Genomic DNA, 17,589 nt, shown 5'->3' with positions numbered 1-17,589 from the left:
CCGAGTCGATGTTAGGACCTCGGAGCGCACGCACATCTAAAACACTGGAGACGTGTCTTCCATCTATCACAACATGATCGATCTGGTTGGTAGTTTTTCGATCCGGAGACAGCCAGGTAGCTTGATGAATCTTCTTATGCTGGAATCTAGTACTACAGATAACCATATTTCATAACCAAAAGCGATATATGACTTAAAAATGTTTGCTTTGCAAAAACAATTTAAAATGTCTTCCAGCCATTTGAGTGGATTCCGCAATGTGTGTATTTTCCTGGTGCGTCTTTATATTCCGTATTGGTTTTGAACTACTAATGCAGTCGAAGCACCAAATTTGGATTTGCAGCTGGTAAAAAACATTGCCGGTTATTACGACCCAAAAATATCTCTAGCCTTATTAGATAAAATGAAAAACCACTTATGGTATCTGTTCGAGGAAGCCGTTGGTCTCGCCTTTTTCGATTCTAACGTGGACTTAAATGTGAAAAGAAAGATGGTTGAAGCACTAGCATTAGAAAAAGAGTTTGAAAGCAATGACGACAATGGCGTTTATCTGCATAAAAATGTAAATGCCAGCATTAAAGAAATGAAAGCATTCATAAGTAAAGATTTAAGTTGTTTTGTAACGCAAAGAACTAGAAATATCTTTTCACGATTGGAAATAGGCGTAAAATTTTTCAACTTAGATCCCTCAAACTGGTGCGAAACTGCAGAATATTTAAAAGGTGTTCAAATCCTCAAAAACGTCACTCCTGTTAACGATTCTGCTGAGAGGAAGGTTAAACTAATAACATATTTTAACCGGTCTTTAACTCATAGCGAAGAAGATAAACAATACTTGCTTCATATTGTCGAGAACTACAGGCAAAAGTTCCCTTCATATACTAAAACTTCGCTTTTGTAATATTCTTGAGACATATATTAATGATTGAAATGCAAATTGTGGAAAAATTGCGTCATTTTATTTTGTCTTTAATAAATAAACAGATAACACTAAAAAAAACAAGTGTTTTTCTATATTTTGAACTTTGACCTCATTATGGCACAGGTTGGCGCACTCTGATTGAGTTAAAAATTTACCACATGAATTATTACATCGAATCGCATATTTGACCAATCCCCGTACTCAAAATTCCAAAAAAAAAATAACGCCAGGTCTAATGTACATACATATGCAAGTTAAGAAATTGTATGTTAATTTAAAAAAAAAAAAATTTATTTATTACTTGGTCGTTTCATTACAGAGCTAAGACTAAAACTTAAAAATTAATTTACTTAAAAGCTAAGCTAAGTTGCACTGGCCAACTGCTGACTTGATGTTGCCGATTCTCTGAATTGGCTTATTTGGGTTGCGCGTGTTGGATTTCCGCTTCACACCGAAAAATGGGCTTTTATGCTGATGAAAGCGCCTGGCTTTTGCTGTGGGAAATATTGTGCAACTAAAGATGCATTTCCGCTATGCTTTACTCATTATTGCTGATTACGCGTTATTACTCTTATTTAGTAATTGTTAACATTTGACATGTTAACACTTCCCCTCTTAAAAGCGATCGTCCCGAGAGCCTATCAAAAATAGGGGAGGTTGTTAAAATTGATGTAAGTATTTTGATCATTGGAAAGATCTTTGATCTCCTTAAGATCAATATTCACTGGGGGTATCTGGTTAAGGTCCAGGCTTGAAGATATGATTATTCTGTTTTTGGTGCTTTCTCCAGAATTTTCGAAAAAATATTATACCGAGAATGATAGTTGCAACGGCTGCAAGTGAAAGGGAGCTATTGGATATCGTTGCTGTCTTCAGAAGATTTATTCTTCGTATGTTATCAATGTGAAACTCCTTTAAGGCCTGGAGAGAAAGTAATTCAATTCGATTTCTTTCGATTGGTGCTGGTTGCAGGGCTGCTGGGATTGCTGGCAGTGGAACCAAATCGTAATTAATGTAAAATTGATGATGTATTTTTAACGTTGAGTTATGAAAATTAATAAGGTGTGTCCCTGATAAATTTTTCTGCATTCCGTCAGCATCTATTACCCCTTGAAAGCCATTAAGTAATATGGTGCCGGGTTTTACTTCTTCGATTTGTTGGATATGTTGGCCGTTTGTTAAAGTGCAAGATGAATTTAGGCTATTTACTACTCTAGGTATACAACTACTATTACTTATATTTACTAGTTGAGTTTGCTTACAAATCTCAATTTTCTTATAATTATTACATACTTCTTTAATTCCATAGGTATCTTTTGTACCCTTTAATATTTTATCAAATTCGACATTAATTATAATTTTGTTTTGCTTAACAACTGGTCTTATAATCATTTTTTGAAAATGTTCCTTAATAGTTAATGGTATTTTTACCAAGTAAAATATTGTCATATTTTGACTAATTACATTTATATTTGATATTTCTAGTGCTTCTTCAGCATTTTTGAAAAGTATTTCGTCATTTTCTAAATTTTCTAACGCAATTTCGATTTCATTTTTATTTAACAATAATGAATTTAAAATGTCTTTCTTTGCCCACTGTATGGCGTATTTAATGTTAATCAACTTTTCTTTTATTAATCTTATTCTATTTTGCAAATTTATAATAGTTTCGTTTTCTATATATGTAAGTATCTTTCCTTATGTTATTAAGAAGATTATTTACTATCATGCTAATGTTATTAATTTTTTCGTTAAAAATATTGTTAATTAGTACTTGTTTATTATTATTATTATCGATATCATTAAGATTTTTGGTTATTACTTCCAGATCCTCGTGATCGTGGCTTCCGGCTATGAATTTCCAAGCCGTTCCTAAACTATCTATGGATCTTTTCTGTCTTCTTTCGACAGGTTTTATTGTATCTAAAATTTGAAGAGATTGGGTTAATTCGTGTTTTAGGATGGGATAAAGGATTGTGTCCTTGGGTATGTCCGAAGATTATGTGTATTAGCCTGAAGTCTCCATTCTGGATTTTTACTAGTCCGTCATTTATCGTAACTATTTGTGCCGTGGAGTAGTCATAAATGTCTATTGATGCGAATATTGGGTAAATAAGGAGAAGTCTGGAAACAGAAATTTTAGTTTTGATTTCTTATATTGCGTTTATGAACTACTTTTCCCGATTCTGTCAAAACGGTGGAATTTTTGTCTTCCTTTACTATTTCTTTTCTAAATTTTGGAGATATTTTGGTTCCTAGTCGTTTGTTTATCCTAACGTAAATTGTTTCTCCAGGGTTATATGTTTTAATTGGATGACGGGCTTTATTATGGTAGGAAAGATCTTTTAGTTGTCTATTTTTTGGAGATTCTTCTCCCGAAAAATACCTCTATTGGTTTTTTCTTTGTGGAGGAGTGGACTGAAAAATTGTACTCGTAGACGGAGTTATCGAGGAGTTCGGCGAATGAGGTGAAACTTCGCTCTGCTTCTAAACAGCGCATTATTTCTGTGAGGGTCGAGTGAAATCGCTCTACTTGACCATTTACGGAACTAGCATAAGGTGGTGTTCTAAAAATTTGTATATTTAGGGTATATATTTTAGGGTATTTAGGACGTTTCATTGTCTATAACTACCGTCTCTGGTACGCAAAATTGAAACAGTAGTTCGCGAAGAGGTTCCTTAAGGTGTTCTACGTCTCTGGAGCGAAGGATTTTGGTTTGGGCATACTTTGAAAATTTGTCTTTAGCTGTAAGGACGAAATTTCGTTCGGTTATGTAAATATCAATATGTAAGATTTGTCCTGGAAATTGTGGAATAGGGGTGTCTCCTAGTTGTGGTTTGGTAGGGTGGCGGTCGTACTTATTTTCTTTGCAAACTGAGCATTGCTGAATAATTCTTTTTATTGTTTTGGTCATGGAGGGAAAATAGTAATTTTCTAAAATTTGAAGTTTGTTTTCACGAGAATTCCTATGTGCTCTTTTATGGGTATTTATGATTATTTCTTCTTGTTGCTGTTCGTCTGTCACATCCTGGACTTGGAGTTGAGAAAACCTGGTTTTATAGTTACTAAAGTGGATAGGGTATATTTCTTGAATTTTACCCATAGTTCTTTCGTCGGTTTTGATGCAATTTATTATGGAGGGGTTTAGGTACCCTTTTAGGAGATTTATTAATGTTCTGAAGTTATATTCAGTTCTTCAATGACGTGTCTATGGTATGTGGGGAATACCATCTTGAATTGATAGGTAGAAATTGGGCCTGAATTTAGGAAGATTTGGTTTTGAAAACGTTAATTGGGGATTCTACATGCCAAATTAAGTTATCGGATGAGCTCTCGTCACTATGCTGGGTTACTGACAAGGCGTTAATTGGTTCGAGAGCGTTCTGATTTCTCCTATGACTTTAGTGGTATAGGTACGTTTATCATTTGGTTCCGTAAAGAGATTAGAAAAATTTTCGACTAAATTATTAATTTCCTTCTGATGTTTTTGTGACAAGTTATCTTCCTTAATATATATTTTGTTAACAGATTTTGAAGCTAGCTGCTTGATTTTAATTTTGGTATAGCCTTCTAACTCCATGAAGTTATTCTTTACGTGGATGACTGCGTCAAGCTCCTTAAGGCTATCATTCCCAATTATACCATGGAATGATGTCAGAGTTCGAAGGAGGTAGAATTTCAGTTTTTTGTCTGAGTTAAATAGGTTTAGAAAGGTATGCTGTTTGATTTCGATGTCTCCTGCTATGGATTTCGCAAAAAAAATGCTTTCGTTATTTATTGGATTGGGCATGATAGAGGATCGTATATAGTTTTTCGTAGATCCTGTATCTACTAAAATTTTCACAATATCTCCACTCTTCAGCCTGCATTCAACATAGGGCAGCGAAGAGTGACTCATTCTAAAAAATGTAAATCAGTTGTGTCTATGTAGGTATCGTCCTGACCTCCATCATTTCTGTCTCTGTAACATTCGTCATCGTAATGGCTAGAGTTGTCGTTCGTCTGCTCGTCAATTGTCGTGGTAGGATAGTAAGCTTGGGGTTGTTCGGAATCTATATGGAAATTCCTTTGGATTTTATTAGGGGACACAGGAGCTGGAGGGTTGCCAGGAGGAGGTCTTTTGTTAATAGGGTCATTATTACGTGGCCTATTCATATAAAAATAAAAATTAAAGTAGTCTTGAGTCTATGGTAATGTCCGTGAAATTTGAAAAGTTGGAATTTGGGTTAAGGGCGGCTTGAACCATGTTCCGCCGTTCAGTCCTTAAGACATTGTTCACAATTCCTGTGATCACGGTAGTTAACTCATTCATAGAGAATGAATTAGGAGAGGCAAGAGGCTGACCACAAGGTGCTGGTGGCCCTTGGGGTGCATTAAGTATTGGTGGCCGAACGAGGTTGTCAGGATTAACTGGCATGATTGATATATTTCTATTACTCACTTTTTTATTTTAAAAATTTAATTTATCCCTAGCTTATTTTGTTTTGAGTTAAAACTTTCCTTTCTAAATTTTTCACCTTTAGTTAGCTTATTTTAGATATATATTATCTCGTCTAGTTCAATTATTTTTTTCTGAATTACGCTCTCTTTCTTAAATTATGTCACTATTCTTAGATTGTGTTCACCTTTGCATTAAAGATTTCTTAAACATGGTTTGTTTCACATTAAAAAGTTTCACTTTTTATATTTTAAAACTTCTTTTACATATGTGAATATATTAATATTGATTCTTAAAATTAATTCTTACTCTAGTAGCAGGAACATTCTCCTGGGCATGCGGCTAACGTCTTGCGTTTCCCGTTTGCTGTTGGCGACTAGGGGGCCTCTTTTCCTGCACTTCTGTTGAGTCCTAGCCCAAGCCTTCGCCGTCTATGCCGGCAGGTAAGTATATCCTTGTCTTCTAATAATAGCCGCTGAGTATCACGACAACGTCCGGTGTGTTTTTACGGGCACCTGCTGACGACAGCCTTTACTCCACGGCGCTCAAAAGCACAGCGGATCAAATCAATGCGTTGATCAGCGCCCTGAGAATGCAAAGCATTTTCAGTACCAATTGGCAGTGTGGAATGGACACACTAACCACCTTGGTAGGGTTCGAGGCCCATCTAAAACCTCTGCCGTGCTTTGGGTCCGGCACCCGGTTACGCAATGCAACTCCACATTCAACTGACAAAGTCAGTTCTTCCCGCGATTTGGGTTTTAACCACAACCACTACGATACTCCCGAGGGGCCAGTCCGCACGAGCAGGTTGGAGCGAACTCCAAGGGCTCATGCTCCACGTGGTACCAGAATTAAGTCTCCGGTCAGACCTCGTAGCCGAAACTACTACCAGTTGAGCTTCCATACGGCTCTGGACTGGTGGCCAGGGGTTGGACCCCATACACACATCACTTACACACACCAATCATACAGAAACTAACCCTAACTTCCAGCTAACCGCCTTCGCCGCTTAAACAGTTCACGCGCAAACGACCCTAACTGTTCGGTATTCCGACTAGTGGAGATCACACCACTAACATCTAATTGTCCATCCGTCCAGCTAATCCCCATACCACCCAAATCCCTATTGTCCGAGTACATCGGGCACTAATTACCAATTAAATGCGACCAATTTTCTAACCCGCCCCACAAAACAATTGCACGATCTCAAAGGTGCCTCTGATGCAAAAATGTTGCCATGCCTCAGTAAAGAAACCCAGACTCAGACAAAATCTGAAGTCTGGGTTGGCATCTCCTCCACTGAGTATCACGACAGCACCAACTTTTTAACCAAGACTTGCTTGCGAATTGTAGGCTGATACTAAACGAAAGGCCCCAAGTTGGGCGCCAGTTAAGAAATTGTATGCTGCATGGTCGTTTCATTACAGAGCTTTCCGCTAAAACTTAAAAATTAATTTACTTAAAAGCTAAGCTAAGTTGCACTGGCCAACTGCTGACTTGATGTTGCCGATTCTCTGAATTGGCTTATTTGGGTTGCGCGTGTTGGATTTCCGCTTCACACCGAAAAATGAGCTTTATGCTGATGAAAGCGCCTGGCTTTTGCTGTGGGAAATATGTTGTGCAACTAAAGATGCATTTCCGCTATGCTTTACTCATTATTGCTGATTACGCGTTATTACTTTTATTTAGTAATTGTTAACATTTGCCATGTTAACACTTCCCGTCTTAAAAGCGATCGTCCCGAGAGCCTATCAAAAATAAGGGAGGTTGTTAAAATTGATGTAAGTATTTTGATCATTGGAAAGATCTTTGATCTCCTTAAGATCAATGTTCGCTGGGGTCATCTTGTTAAGATCCAGGCTTGAAGATATGATTATTCTGTTTTGGTGCTTTCTCCAGAATTTTCGAAAAAATATTATACCGAGAATGATAGTTGCAACGGCTCCAAGTGAAAGGGAGCTATTGGATATCGTTGCTGTCTTCAGAAGATTTATTCTTCGTATGTTATCAATGTGAAACTCCTTTTAAGGCCTGGAGAGAAAGTAATTCAATTCGATTTCTTTCGATTGGTGCTGGTTGCAGGGCTGCTGGGATTGCCGGCAGTGGAACCAAATCGTAATTAATGTAAAATTGATGATTTATTTTTAACGTTGAGTTATGAAAATTAATAAGGTGTGTCCCTGATAAATTTTTCTGCATTCCGTCAGCATCTATTACCCCTTGAAAGCCATTAAGTAATATGGTGCCGGGTTTTACTTCTTCGATTTGTTGGATATGTTGGCCGTTTGTTAAAGTGCAAGATGAATTTAGGCTATTTACTACTCTAGGTATACAACTACTATTACTTATATTTACTAGTTGAGTTTGCTTACAAATCTCAATTTTCTTATAATTATTACATACTTCTTTAATTCCATAGGTATCTTTTGTACCCTTTAATATTTTATCAAATTCGACATTAATTATAATTTTGTTTTGCTTAACAACTGGTCTTATAATCATTTTTTGAAAATTTTCCTTAATAGTTAATGGTATTTTTACCAAGTAAAATATTGTCATATTTTGACTAATTACATTTATATTTGATATTTCTAGTGCTTCTTCAGCATTTTTGAAAGGTATTTCGTCATTTTCTAAATTTTCTAACGCAATTTCGATTTCATTTTTATTTAACAATAATGTATTTAAAATGTCTTTCTTTGCCCACTGTATGGCGTATTTAATGTTAATCAACTCTTCTTTTATTAATCTTATTCTATTTTGCAAATTTATAATAGTTTCGTTTTCTATATAAGTATCTTTCCTTATGTTATTAAGAAGATTATTTACTATCATGCTAATGTTATTAATTTTTTCGTTAAAAATATTGTTAATTAGTACTTGTTTATTATTATTATTATCAATATCATTAAGATTTTTGGTTATTACATCCAGATCCTCGTGATCGGGGCTTCCGGCTATGAATTTCCAAGCCGTTCCTAAACTATCTATGGATCTTTTCTGTCTTCTTTCGACAGGTTTTATTGTATCTAAAATTTGAAGAGATTGGGTTAATTCGTGGTTTAGGATGGGATAAAGGATTGTGTCCTTGGGTTTGTCCGAAGAGGTGAATCTGTACATTTCCGTCAGAAATTGTTCGTACTTGTTGAGGTCGATTATGTGTATTAGCCTGAAGTCTCCATTCTGGATTTTTACTAGTCCGTCATTTATCGTAACTATTTGTGCCGTGGAGTAGTCATAAATGTCTATTGATGCGAATATTGGGTAAATAAGGAGAAGTCTGGAAACAAAAATTTTTAGTTTTGATTTTTTATATTGCGTTTATGAACTACTTTTCCTGATTCTGTCAAAACGGTGGAATTTTTTTGTCTTCCTTTACTATTTCTTTTCTAAATTTTGGAGATATTTTGGTTCCTAGTCGTTTGTTTATCCTAACGTAAATTGTTTCTCCAGGGTTATATGTTTTATTTGGATGACGGGCTTTATTATGGTAGGAAAGATCTCTCAGTTGTCTATTTTTTAGTTTCGAGATATTTTTTTCCCTAGCTCTTTCAAATTGGCTTGGGTCTGTGGAGATTCTTCTCCCGAAAAATACCTCTATTGGGTTTTTTCTTTGTGGAGGAGTGGACTGAAAAATTGTACTCGTAGATGGAGTTATCGAGGAGTTCGGCGAACGAGGTGAAACTTCGCTCTGCTTTTAAACAGCGCATTATTTCTGTGAGGGTCGAGTGAAATCGCTCTACTTGACCATTTACGGAACTTGCATTCAAAGACGTTTCATTGTCTGTAACTACCGTTTCTGGTACGCAAAATTGAAACAGTAGTTCGCAGAGAGGTTCCTTAACGTGTTCTACGGCTCTGGAGCGAAGGATTTTGGTTTGGGCATACTTTGAAAATTTGTCTATGGCTGTAAGGACGAAATTTCGTTCAGTTATGTAAATATCAATATGTAAGATTTGTCCTGGAAATTGTGGAATAGGGTTTCTCCTAGTTGTGGTTTGGTAGGGTGGCGGTCGTACTTATTTTCTTTGCAAACTGAGCATTGCTGAATAATTCTTTTTATTGTTTTGGTCATGGAGGGAAAATAGTAATTTTCTAAAATTTGAGTGTTTGTTTTCACGAGAATTCTTTATGTGCTCTTTTATGGGTATTTATGATTATTTCTTCTTGTTGCTGTTCGTCTGTCACATCCTGGACTTGGAGTTGAGAAAACCTGGTTTTATAGTTACTAAAGTGGATAGGGTATATTTCTTGAATTTTACCCATAGTTCTTTCGTCGGTTTTGATGCAATTTATTATGGAGGGGTTTAGGTACCCTTTTAGGAGATTTATTAATGTTCCTGAGTTATATTCCGGTTCTTCAATGACGTGTCTATGGTATGTGGGGAATACCATCTTGAATTGATAGGTAGAAATTGGGCCTGAATTTAGGAAGATTTGGTTTTTGAAAACGTTAATTGGGGATTCTACATGCCAAATTAAGTTATCGGATGAGCTCTCGTCACTATGCTGGGTTACTGACAAGGCGTTAATTGGTTCGGGAGGCGTTCTGATTTCTCCTATGACTTTAGTGGTATAGGTACGTTTATCATTTGGTTCCGTAAAGAGATTAGAAAAATTTTCGACTAAATTATTAATTTCCTTCTGATGTTTTTGTAGACAAGTTATCTTCCTTAATATATATTTTGTTAACAGATTTTGAAGCTAGCTGTTTGATTTTAATTTTGCATAGCCTTCTAACTCCATGAAGTTGCTCTTTACGTGGATGACTGCGTCAAGCTTCCTTAAGGCTATCATTCCCACTAATACCATTGAATGATGTCAGAGTTCAGCGAGGTAGAATTTCAGTTTTTATGTCGAGTTAAATAGGTTTAGAAAGGTATGCTGTTTGGATTTCGATGTCTCCTGCTAAGATTTCGGCAAAAAAAATGCTTTCGTTTATTTTATTGGATTGGGCACGATAGAGGATCGTATATAGTTTTTCGTAGATCCTGTATCTACTAAAATTTTCACAATATCTCCACTCTTCAGCCTGCATTCAACATAGGCCAGCGAAGAGTGACTCATTCTAAACAATGTAAATCAGTCGTGTCTATGTAGGTATCGTCCTGACCTCCATCATTTCTGTCACTGTAACATTCGTCATCGTAATGGCTAGAGGTGTCGTTCGTCTGCTCGTCAATTGTCGTGGTAGGATAGTAAGCTTGGGGTTGTTCGGAATCTATATGGAAATTCCTTTGGATTTTATTAGGGGGCACAGGAGCTGGAGGGTTGCCAGGAGGAGGTCTTTTGTTAATAGGGTCATTATTACGTGGCCTATTCATATAAAAATAAAAATTAAAGTAGTCTTGAGTCTATGGTAATGTCCGTGAAATTTGAAAAGTTGGAATTTGGGTTAAGAGCGGCTTGAACCATGTTCCGCCGTTCAGTCCTTAAGACATTGTTCACAATTCCTGTGATCACGGTAGTTAACTCATTCATAGAGAATGAATTAGGAGAGGCAAGAGGCTGACCACAAGGTGCTGGTGGCCCTTGGGGTGCATTAAGTATTGGTGGCCGAACGAGGTTGTCAGGATTAACTGGCATGATTGATATATTTCTATTACTCACTTTTTTATTTTAAAAATTTAATTTATCCCTAGCTTATTTTTGTTTTGAGTTAAAACTTTCCTTTCTAAATTTTTCACCTTTAGTTAGCTTATTTTAGATATATATTATCTCGTCTAGTTCAATTATTTTTTTCTGAATTACGCTCTCTTTCTTAAATTATGTCACTATTCTTAGATTGTGTTCACCTTTGCATTAAAGATTTCTTAAACATAGTTTGTTTCACATTAAAAAGTTTCACTTTTTATATTTTAAAACTTCTTTTACATATGTGAATATATTAATATTGATTCTTAAAATTAATTCTTACTCTAGTAGCAGGAACATTCTCCTGGGCAGGCGGCTAACGTCTTGCGTTTCCCGTTTGCTATTGGCGACTAGGGGGCCTCTTTTCCTGCACTTCTGTTGAGTCCTAGCCCAAGCCTTCGCCGTCTATGGGGTGGTAAGTATTATCCTTGTCTTCTAATAATAGCCGCTGAGTATCACGACAACGTCCGGTGTGTTTTACTTGGGCACCTGCTGACGACAGCCTTACTCCACGGCGCTCAAAAGCACAGCGGATCAAATCAATGCGTTGATCAGCGCCCTGAGAATGCAAAGCATTTTCAGTACCAATTGGCAGTGTGGAATGGACACACTAACCACCTTGGTAGGGTTCGAGGCCCATCTAAAACTCCTCTGCCGTGCTTTGGTCCGGCAACTCCGGTTGTAATGTAACTCCACATTCAACTGACAAAGCCAGTTCTTTTCCCGCGATTTGGGTTTTAACCACAACCACCACGATACTTCCCGAGGGGCTAGTTGGCATGAGAAGGTTGGAGCGAACTCCATGGGCTCCTGCTCTCATTGGTATCAGAATTAAGACTTTGGTCAGACCTCATAGCCGAAACTGCTGCCAGTTGAGCTTCCATACGGCTCTGGACTGGTGGCCAGGGGTTGGACCCCATACACAATATCACTTACACACACCAATCATACAGAAACTAACCCTAACTTCCAGCTAACCGCCTTCGCCGCTTAAACAGTTCACGCGTGCAAACGACCCTAACTGTTCTCGGTGGTATTCCGATCTTAGTGGAGATCACACCACTAACATCTAATTGTCCATCCGTCCAGCTAATCCCCATACCACCCAAATCCCTAATGTCCGATTTTCTAACCCCGCCCCACAAAAACACCCCGACGTCTCCGAAAGGTGCCTCTGATGCAAAAATGCATTCAGAGGCCCATGCCCCGTAAGCAGGAAACCCAGACTCAGACAAAATCTGAAGTCTGGGTTATCCACAACGAACTCCACTGAGTATCACGACAGCACCAACTTTTTAACCAAGACTTGTGGATACACCTGCGAATTGTATTGATACTAAACGCGAAAGGCCCCAAGTTGGGCGCCAGTTAAGAAATTGTATGTTAATTTTAAAAAAAAAAAATTTATTTATTACTTGGTCGTTTCATTACAGAGCTAAGACTAAAACTTAAAAATTAATTTACTTAAAAGCTAAGCTAAGTTGCACTGGCCAACTGCTGACTTGATGTTGCCGATTCTCTGAATTGGCTTATTTGGGTTGCGCGTGTTGGATTTCCGCTTCACACCGAAAAATGGGCTTTTATGCTGATGAAAGCGCCTGGCTTTTGCTGTGGGAAATATTGTGCAACTAAAGATGCATTTCCGCTATGCTTTACTCATTATTGCTGATTACGCGTTATTATTTTTATTTAGTAATTGTTAACATTTGCCATGTTAACATGCATATGTATACGACATTGCCAAACAAATAATGTATACACAAACCAGCATACAAATATGCGTACACTTGTAAATATGTCACCCACAAAAACTACAAACATTGCTTTACAAAAACAACAATCGTTTGAAATAGGATCATACATACTTATATGCGTTCACATGTAGATATGTCACCCGCAAAAATTACGAATATTGTTCTAGAAAAACAACAATGGTTTCAAATAGCATGAGCGGCGTCATAAGCCAATAGCCATGGCAGCCAAATAGTCGATGACCACATTTGTAGAAAAACACACAACAACAAGATTTTCATTCATAAACGCAAGCGGACTTTCAACAGGCAAATTTGCTTCATTCATAAAAGCAGACACCATCACATCGTCCCGAACATGCCTTTGCCTACAAGCGTCTTTTCGCGACGATGGTAAAAGCTAAAAATTATAAATTGAACAAGTATTAGAAGGAAAAAGTGACAACCACGCAAATATAAGTATTCAAATATATTAGAATAAAATTGACAACATAGTTTATTTGTCTATTTTCAAGTCAAGAAATGTGTCAAAGGAAATATTCAATATTCCTCTGATTTATGTGCACAGTGGATCCCGATTAAGTAGTACTCCGCTTAAATGAAAATCATCCCTCTTAACTTCCTATATCTTGCTGCATCTCACGGTTTGTGTTTTGAAATACATCGAAATTATTGTTTTAAGTACCACTCGATTAAGTATCCGCACTCGCTTATGTGCCATATTATATTTTTATTTTTAACAAACCACAAAAATCTGTATCTTTGATTGTGGCACTAACAAGAATTGACTGTATTTGTCAAGGAATGTAAAAAATATTGTTACGCGGCTTGCAAAAATCTGCTTCGATATGTATGCAAGCTCATACAGAAACATACATATCTACGCTTGTTTGTTGGAGAAGCTGTTACAGCGACAAGGAAAGCAGTGGCAATTGATCGTTCGTTTGTGTTTTCGTCACAGCTCGGATTTTCTACCAACAACAAAACGTTTTTGTCGCGTCATTCTTTCGACACATTGACTCTTTGACATGAAAGCAAGAAATATGAGCTTCGCCATTGCACATTGGATTCGCTTGTATGGAACAGCGGCCAAAAATACTTTTCTTGACATAGCGGGTTGAAATTCTTTCCAAAAATAAAGATAAGAAATAATAAAAAAATTTGACAAATCAAACGACTATATCCAATAGCATAGGAATGATCGAAACAAACTTAATAATTTTTTTTTTTAATAAAATGAAATTATTTTATTTTATCTACATTGCAGTTATATTTTTAGAAAAATGTTGTTTTACATATACATGCATATCATCAAAAATCCAATATATAAAAACAATAAAAGAAAAATTAAGGAAACAAAAATTATATAACAATTTGCAGTGAAAGATTCGCTGATCCATCTACCATAGTAAGGTGCAAGCTATGTGTAATAACTATTTTTCTATTAGATGCGGTTAATTGTGTTGACTTCAAAAGGCTAATTTTTTCCTTAAAATACTTCTCTTCTTTAATCGATAGTTCGGTTGTCTCTTTCTTGAATTGAAATCTGATCGGTCTACAGTAACGAGTCGGTGATGGTCTGGGGTTTTTCCAAATTATTTGATCATCTATTTACGAAACTAGTTGGAGAGGTACGTATGATGTTACAAATAAGCTTCTATCGTTCAAATCACTGGATGAAAACTTTTGATTATACTCGCTATGCCCCGTACTTCCGTCAAAGCCCCATTTTCCAATTAAAGTTAGATTGCTAACTGCATTCTCAGGAATAGTTTCAATTAAGTTGGTCTGAAGCTCTATTATACTAGATGCTGTACTGTTAAGTAAGCTCTGCAATTCGACTTCCGCATGAGATTCGTCTACAAAAATATTGTCTGGGTATCTACTTTTTTTTGAATTTTGTATTTTTTGATAGCTTGGAAACAAATCAAAGGAAATTTTGCTGTTCACAAAATTTCTTATCACCAAATATTGGTGTTTCGACATAGAGGTCTCCATTAAGAGTGAAATAACTTCAATGGGATCTGCTGGCAGAATCGTTTGGTTCTGATGTTCATTGCGTAGAGCAGAAACAGCGGATTCATCTATTTCACTCAGTTGAGCTATACGACGTCGCTTAGTTCTCGTTGAAGAGTCAGCAAAATCCAGTTGAGGACGGCCACGATGAGTACTTTCCTCCATCTGCTGCGATTTACACTGCTTGCGTTTTAACAAAATCGATTCCTCTTGATTCAGCCAACCAGATTGGTATTGAAGAACTGAAGATTTTTTGCGTTTATATTTCTTCCAAAAAGTTGAAATTGTTTTACAGATGTTCTCAACTTTTTTCGACAGATCGCTCAACTCTGTAATGTAGACGTTGTTTTGAATATTCCCCTGCACAACTGAAATCAATTTCGTCAGTTTTTCTGCTTTGGTTCCGTGTTCTGTGCACCATATATTAAAAATATGCAGGCGTGTAAACACACACTTATGGGAAGAACCTACATCAAAAATTATTCAAAGGAAACATAAACAAAATTTAGATATTTATTTATTAACAGTTTTGCAAACATATACACAGCTACAAAAGACGAAGACAGACCAACACAGCACAATAGACAAAAGGACAACTTAAACGGCCTTAGTATTTTTACGATTATACAGACATCTGCACATTTCTGCAGATAAGTTTAACACATTCAAACCTTAAAAGTAAGACAAACACAATGACATACAAACCAATTTCTGGATTTTCTTGGAACACAACTAAAACTTTAACTAAACATAAAAAAGACGTTCACAAAATACACAAAATAGATACTATCGATAAAATTAGTTTTTCATGAAATACTTTACAAGGATGTTAATTAATAACATCTCGATTTAAAGTTAATACCTTCAACTTCAAAATGCATTTTAAATAATCCAATTCCGAGCACCCTAGCAAACGTTTGATCTCTTTGAAGTTCGATTTTAATTTTACAAAATCACTCTGCGCGCAGCTGCGTTGCGAAAATGAACACGTGTTCACGCTTTCAATGCTGTTTTTAGAAAGTCCCGTTAGATTTTCAGAAAAATGCGGTATGGTTTAAAGAAGATTGGACATTTAAGAGACAATTGGTTTACATTTTGTTTCAATCATGTGTGGTTGATTTTTTTGATTTTTGGCCTCTGACGGATCCACTGTGCATTGGTTGTACGCGTCAAAGGAAATTTCGCATAAAGCATTGAATGAACATATTTACATACATTTGTTGCATGTAGACAAATTTACAAACATTATGCGTATGGTTATTTTATATTTGTTTACATGCACACATAATTATACATATATGGGCAAATGTGCGACCGCTTGGTCTTTTAACATGTTATCAAAACTTTTAATGGTCTGCAAAGAAATATTTTTTTTTTATAGTAGAGGGAAGCATCGAGAGCCGAAGTGCGGAACTTTAATCCGCTAAACCTAACCTACTCCCAACTCAGGACTCTCCCACGGAACCACCGGCTAGGTATTACTTCGTGGGAGGGACAAGACATTTAAGTCTTCTCTATTGCGCGGACTGACGGACGCCTAGTCTGTTGAAAAGATCTCAGTTTGGTCATTATGAACGCTGACGCTTCGCTGACAGCTTTCCATTTATTAGTCGACTGACACATGAGTGCCGTCAAGTTATCGACCGTAAAACTACCACCGAGTGTGGTTTTTAGCTGTTCCCTTGTATTCGGAAATCGAGGGCAATGAAATAATACATGTTCAGAGTCTTTTACATACTCTGTATACGTCGGACAGTTCGGACGCTAGAGTTCATCTCCGTGGATGTCAATGGGCGGCATGCTGGCTGATACTTCAGCAGCGTCGGTTGATATAGTCCGGAAAGCACTTATTACCCGAATTGCAGAAAGCTTATGCACTATAATTATTTGTTTTCTCCATGCTGGTGCCGCATCCATGCTGGTGCCGCATACAGTATTACGGAGCTCATTGCTTTCGCTATTAAGAATCGCCGGCTGGAACGCACACAGCCTCTATTGGTCATCATTCTCGATAGGGCATTATAAATTCTGTTTGCCTTGGCGGAAGTATACTCCAAGTGTTCTTTAAATTTTAATTTGAAATCTAATATTACCCCCAGATACTTCAATTGCGGCTGCGAGATATTCTTGCATTCCCCCATGGTGAGCTCTTTTCGTTCTTCTATCTTCCTAGTGCTTATCAGTAAAACTTCTGTTTTTCCTCAGCCAGTTTCAGACTCATAGAAGAGAACCATTGGCGTAGACTATTTAAGCACTTATTACATCTATTTCTCAGGTCGGCTAGTTGTTTGGCGACTGCTACCACCATGAGGTCTGTTTCACGTCTGTTGGTTGCTGTCTTCTTAGCACCCCGTTATACATAAGGTTCCATAATAGTGGGCCTAACACTGAGCCTTGTGTTACTCCACTTGAGAGAGAGTAGCTCTTGGTGCCTTCGTCCGTCTGAAAAGTCAGCTTTCTGTTTTTAAAATAGCTCGTTATTGTTTTTATGAGGTATTCAGGGGCCCTTATTTCATCCAGGGCTTTAATTATGTCTCCCCATTTTGCTGAGTTGAACGCATTTTTTACATCAAGGGTAATCAGCGCACAATACTTTTTTGTGCCACCTTTCCATCTTTTGCCACTTACTGCACATTTCGCAATATCGACGACTTCTCGTAGTGCGTCATTAGTGGATCTCTTTTTTATAAAGCCGTATTGTCTCTCTGGTAATCCGCCGGCTTTTTGGATTGCTAGTTCCAAGCGGTTTCTTACAATGCCTTCGTACACTTTCTCAATCGTGTCGAGCATCTAATGTAGGAAATGGATGCATGTGTAGGGAATA

The 17,589-nt window shown here is 37.0% G+C and overlaps 1 protein-coding gene across 1 annotated transcript; it reads right to left on the bottom strand.

The window, feature by feature from the left end:
* Positions 1-14,117: 14,117 nt before the first annotated feature.
* On the bottom strand, positions 14,118-15,994 carry LOC120780528. The gene is made up of 2 exons (XM_040112793.1): positions 15,628-15,994; positions 14,118-15,232 (listed from the first exon to the last, which is right to left on the bottom strand). Exons 1-2 carry the CDS (start codon positions 15,644-15,646, stop codon positions 14,361-14,363), a joined length of 891 nt encoding a protein of 296 aa, XP_039968727.1. The 5' UTR covers positions 15,647-15,994; the 3' UTR covers positions 14,118-14,360.
* Positions 15,995-17,589: the final 1,595 nt, after the last annotated feature.

The sequence above is a fragment of the Bactrocera tryoni genome, unplaced genomic scaffold (assembly GCF_016617805.1).
Source record: "Bactrocera tryoni isolate S06 unplaced genomic scaffold, CSIRO_BtryS06_freeze2 scaffold_25, whole genome shotgun sequence".
Classification (NCBI taxonomy): Eukaryota; Metazoa; Arthropoda; class Insecta; order Diptera; family Tephritidae; genus Bactrocera; species Bactrocera tryoni.
Note: the sequence above shows the minus strand (reverse complement) of the source record. Positions and strands in the feature narration are given on the sequence as shown.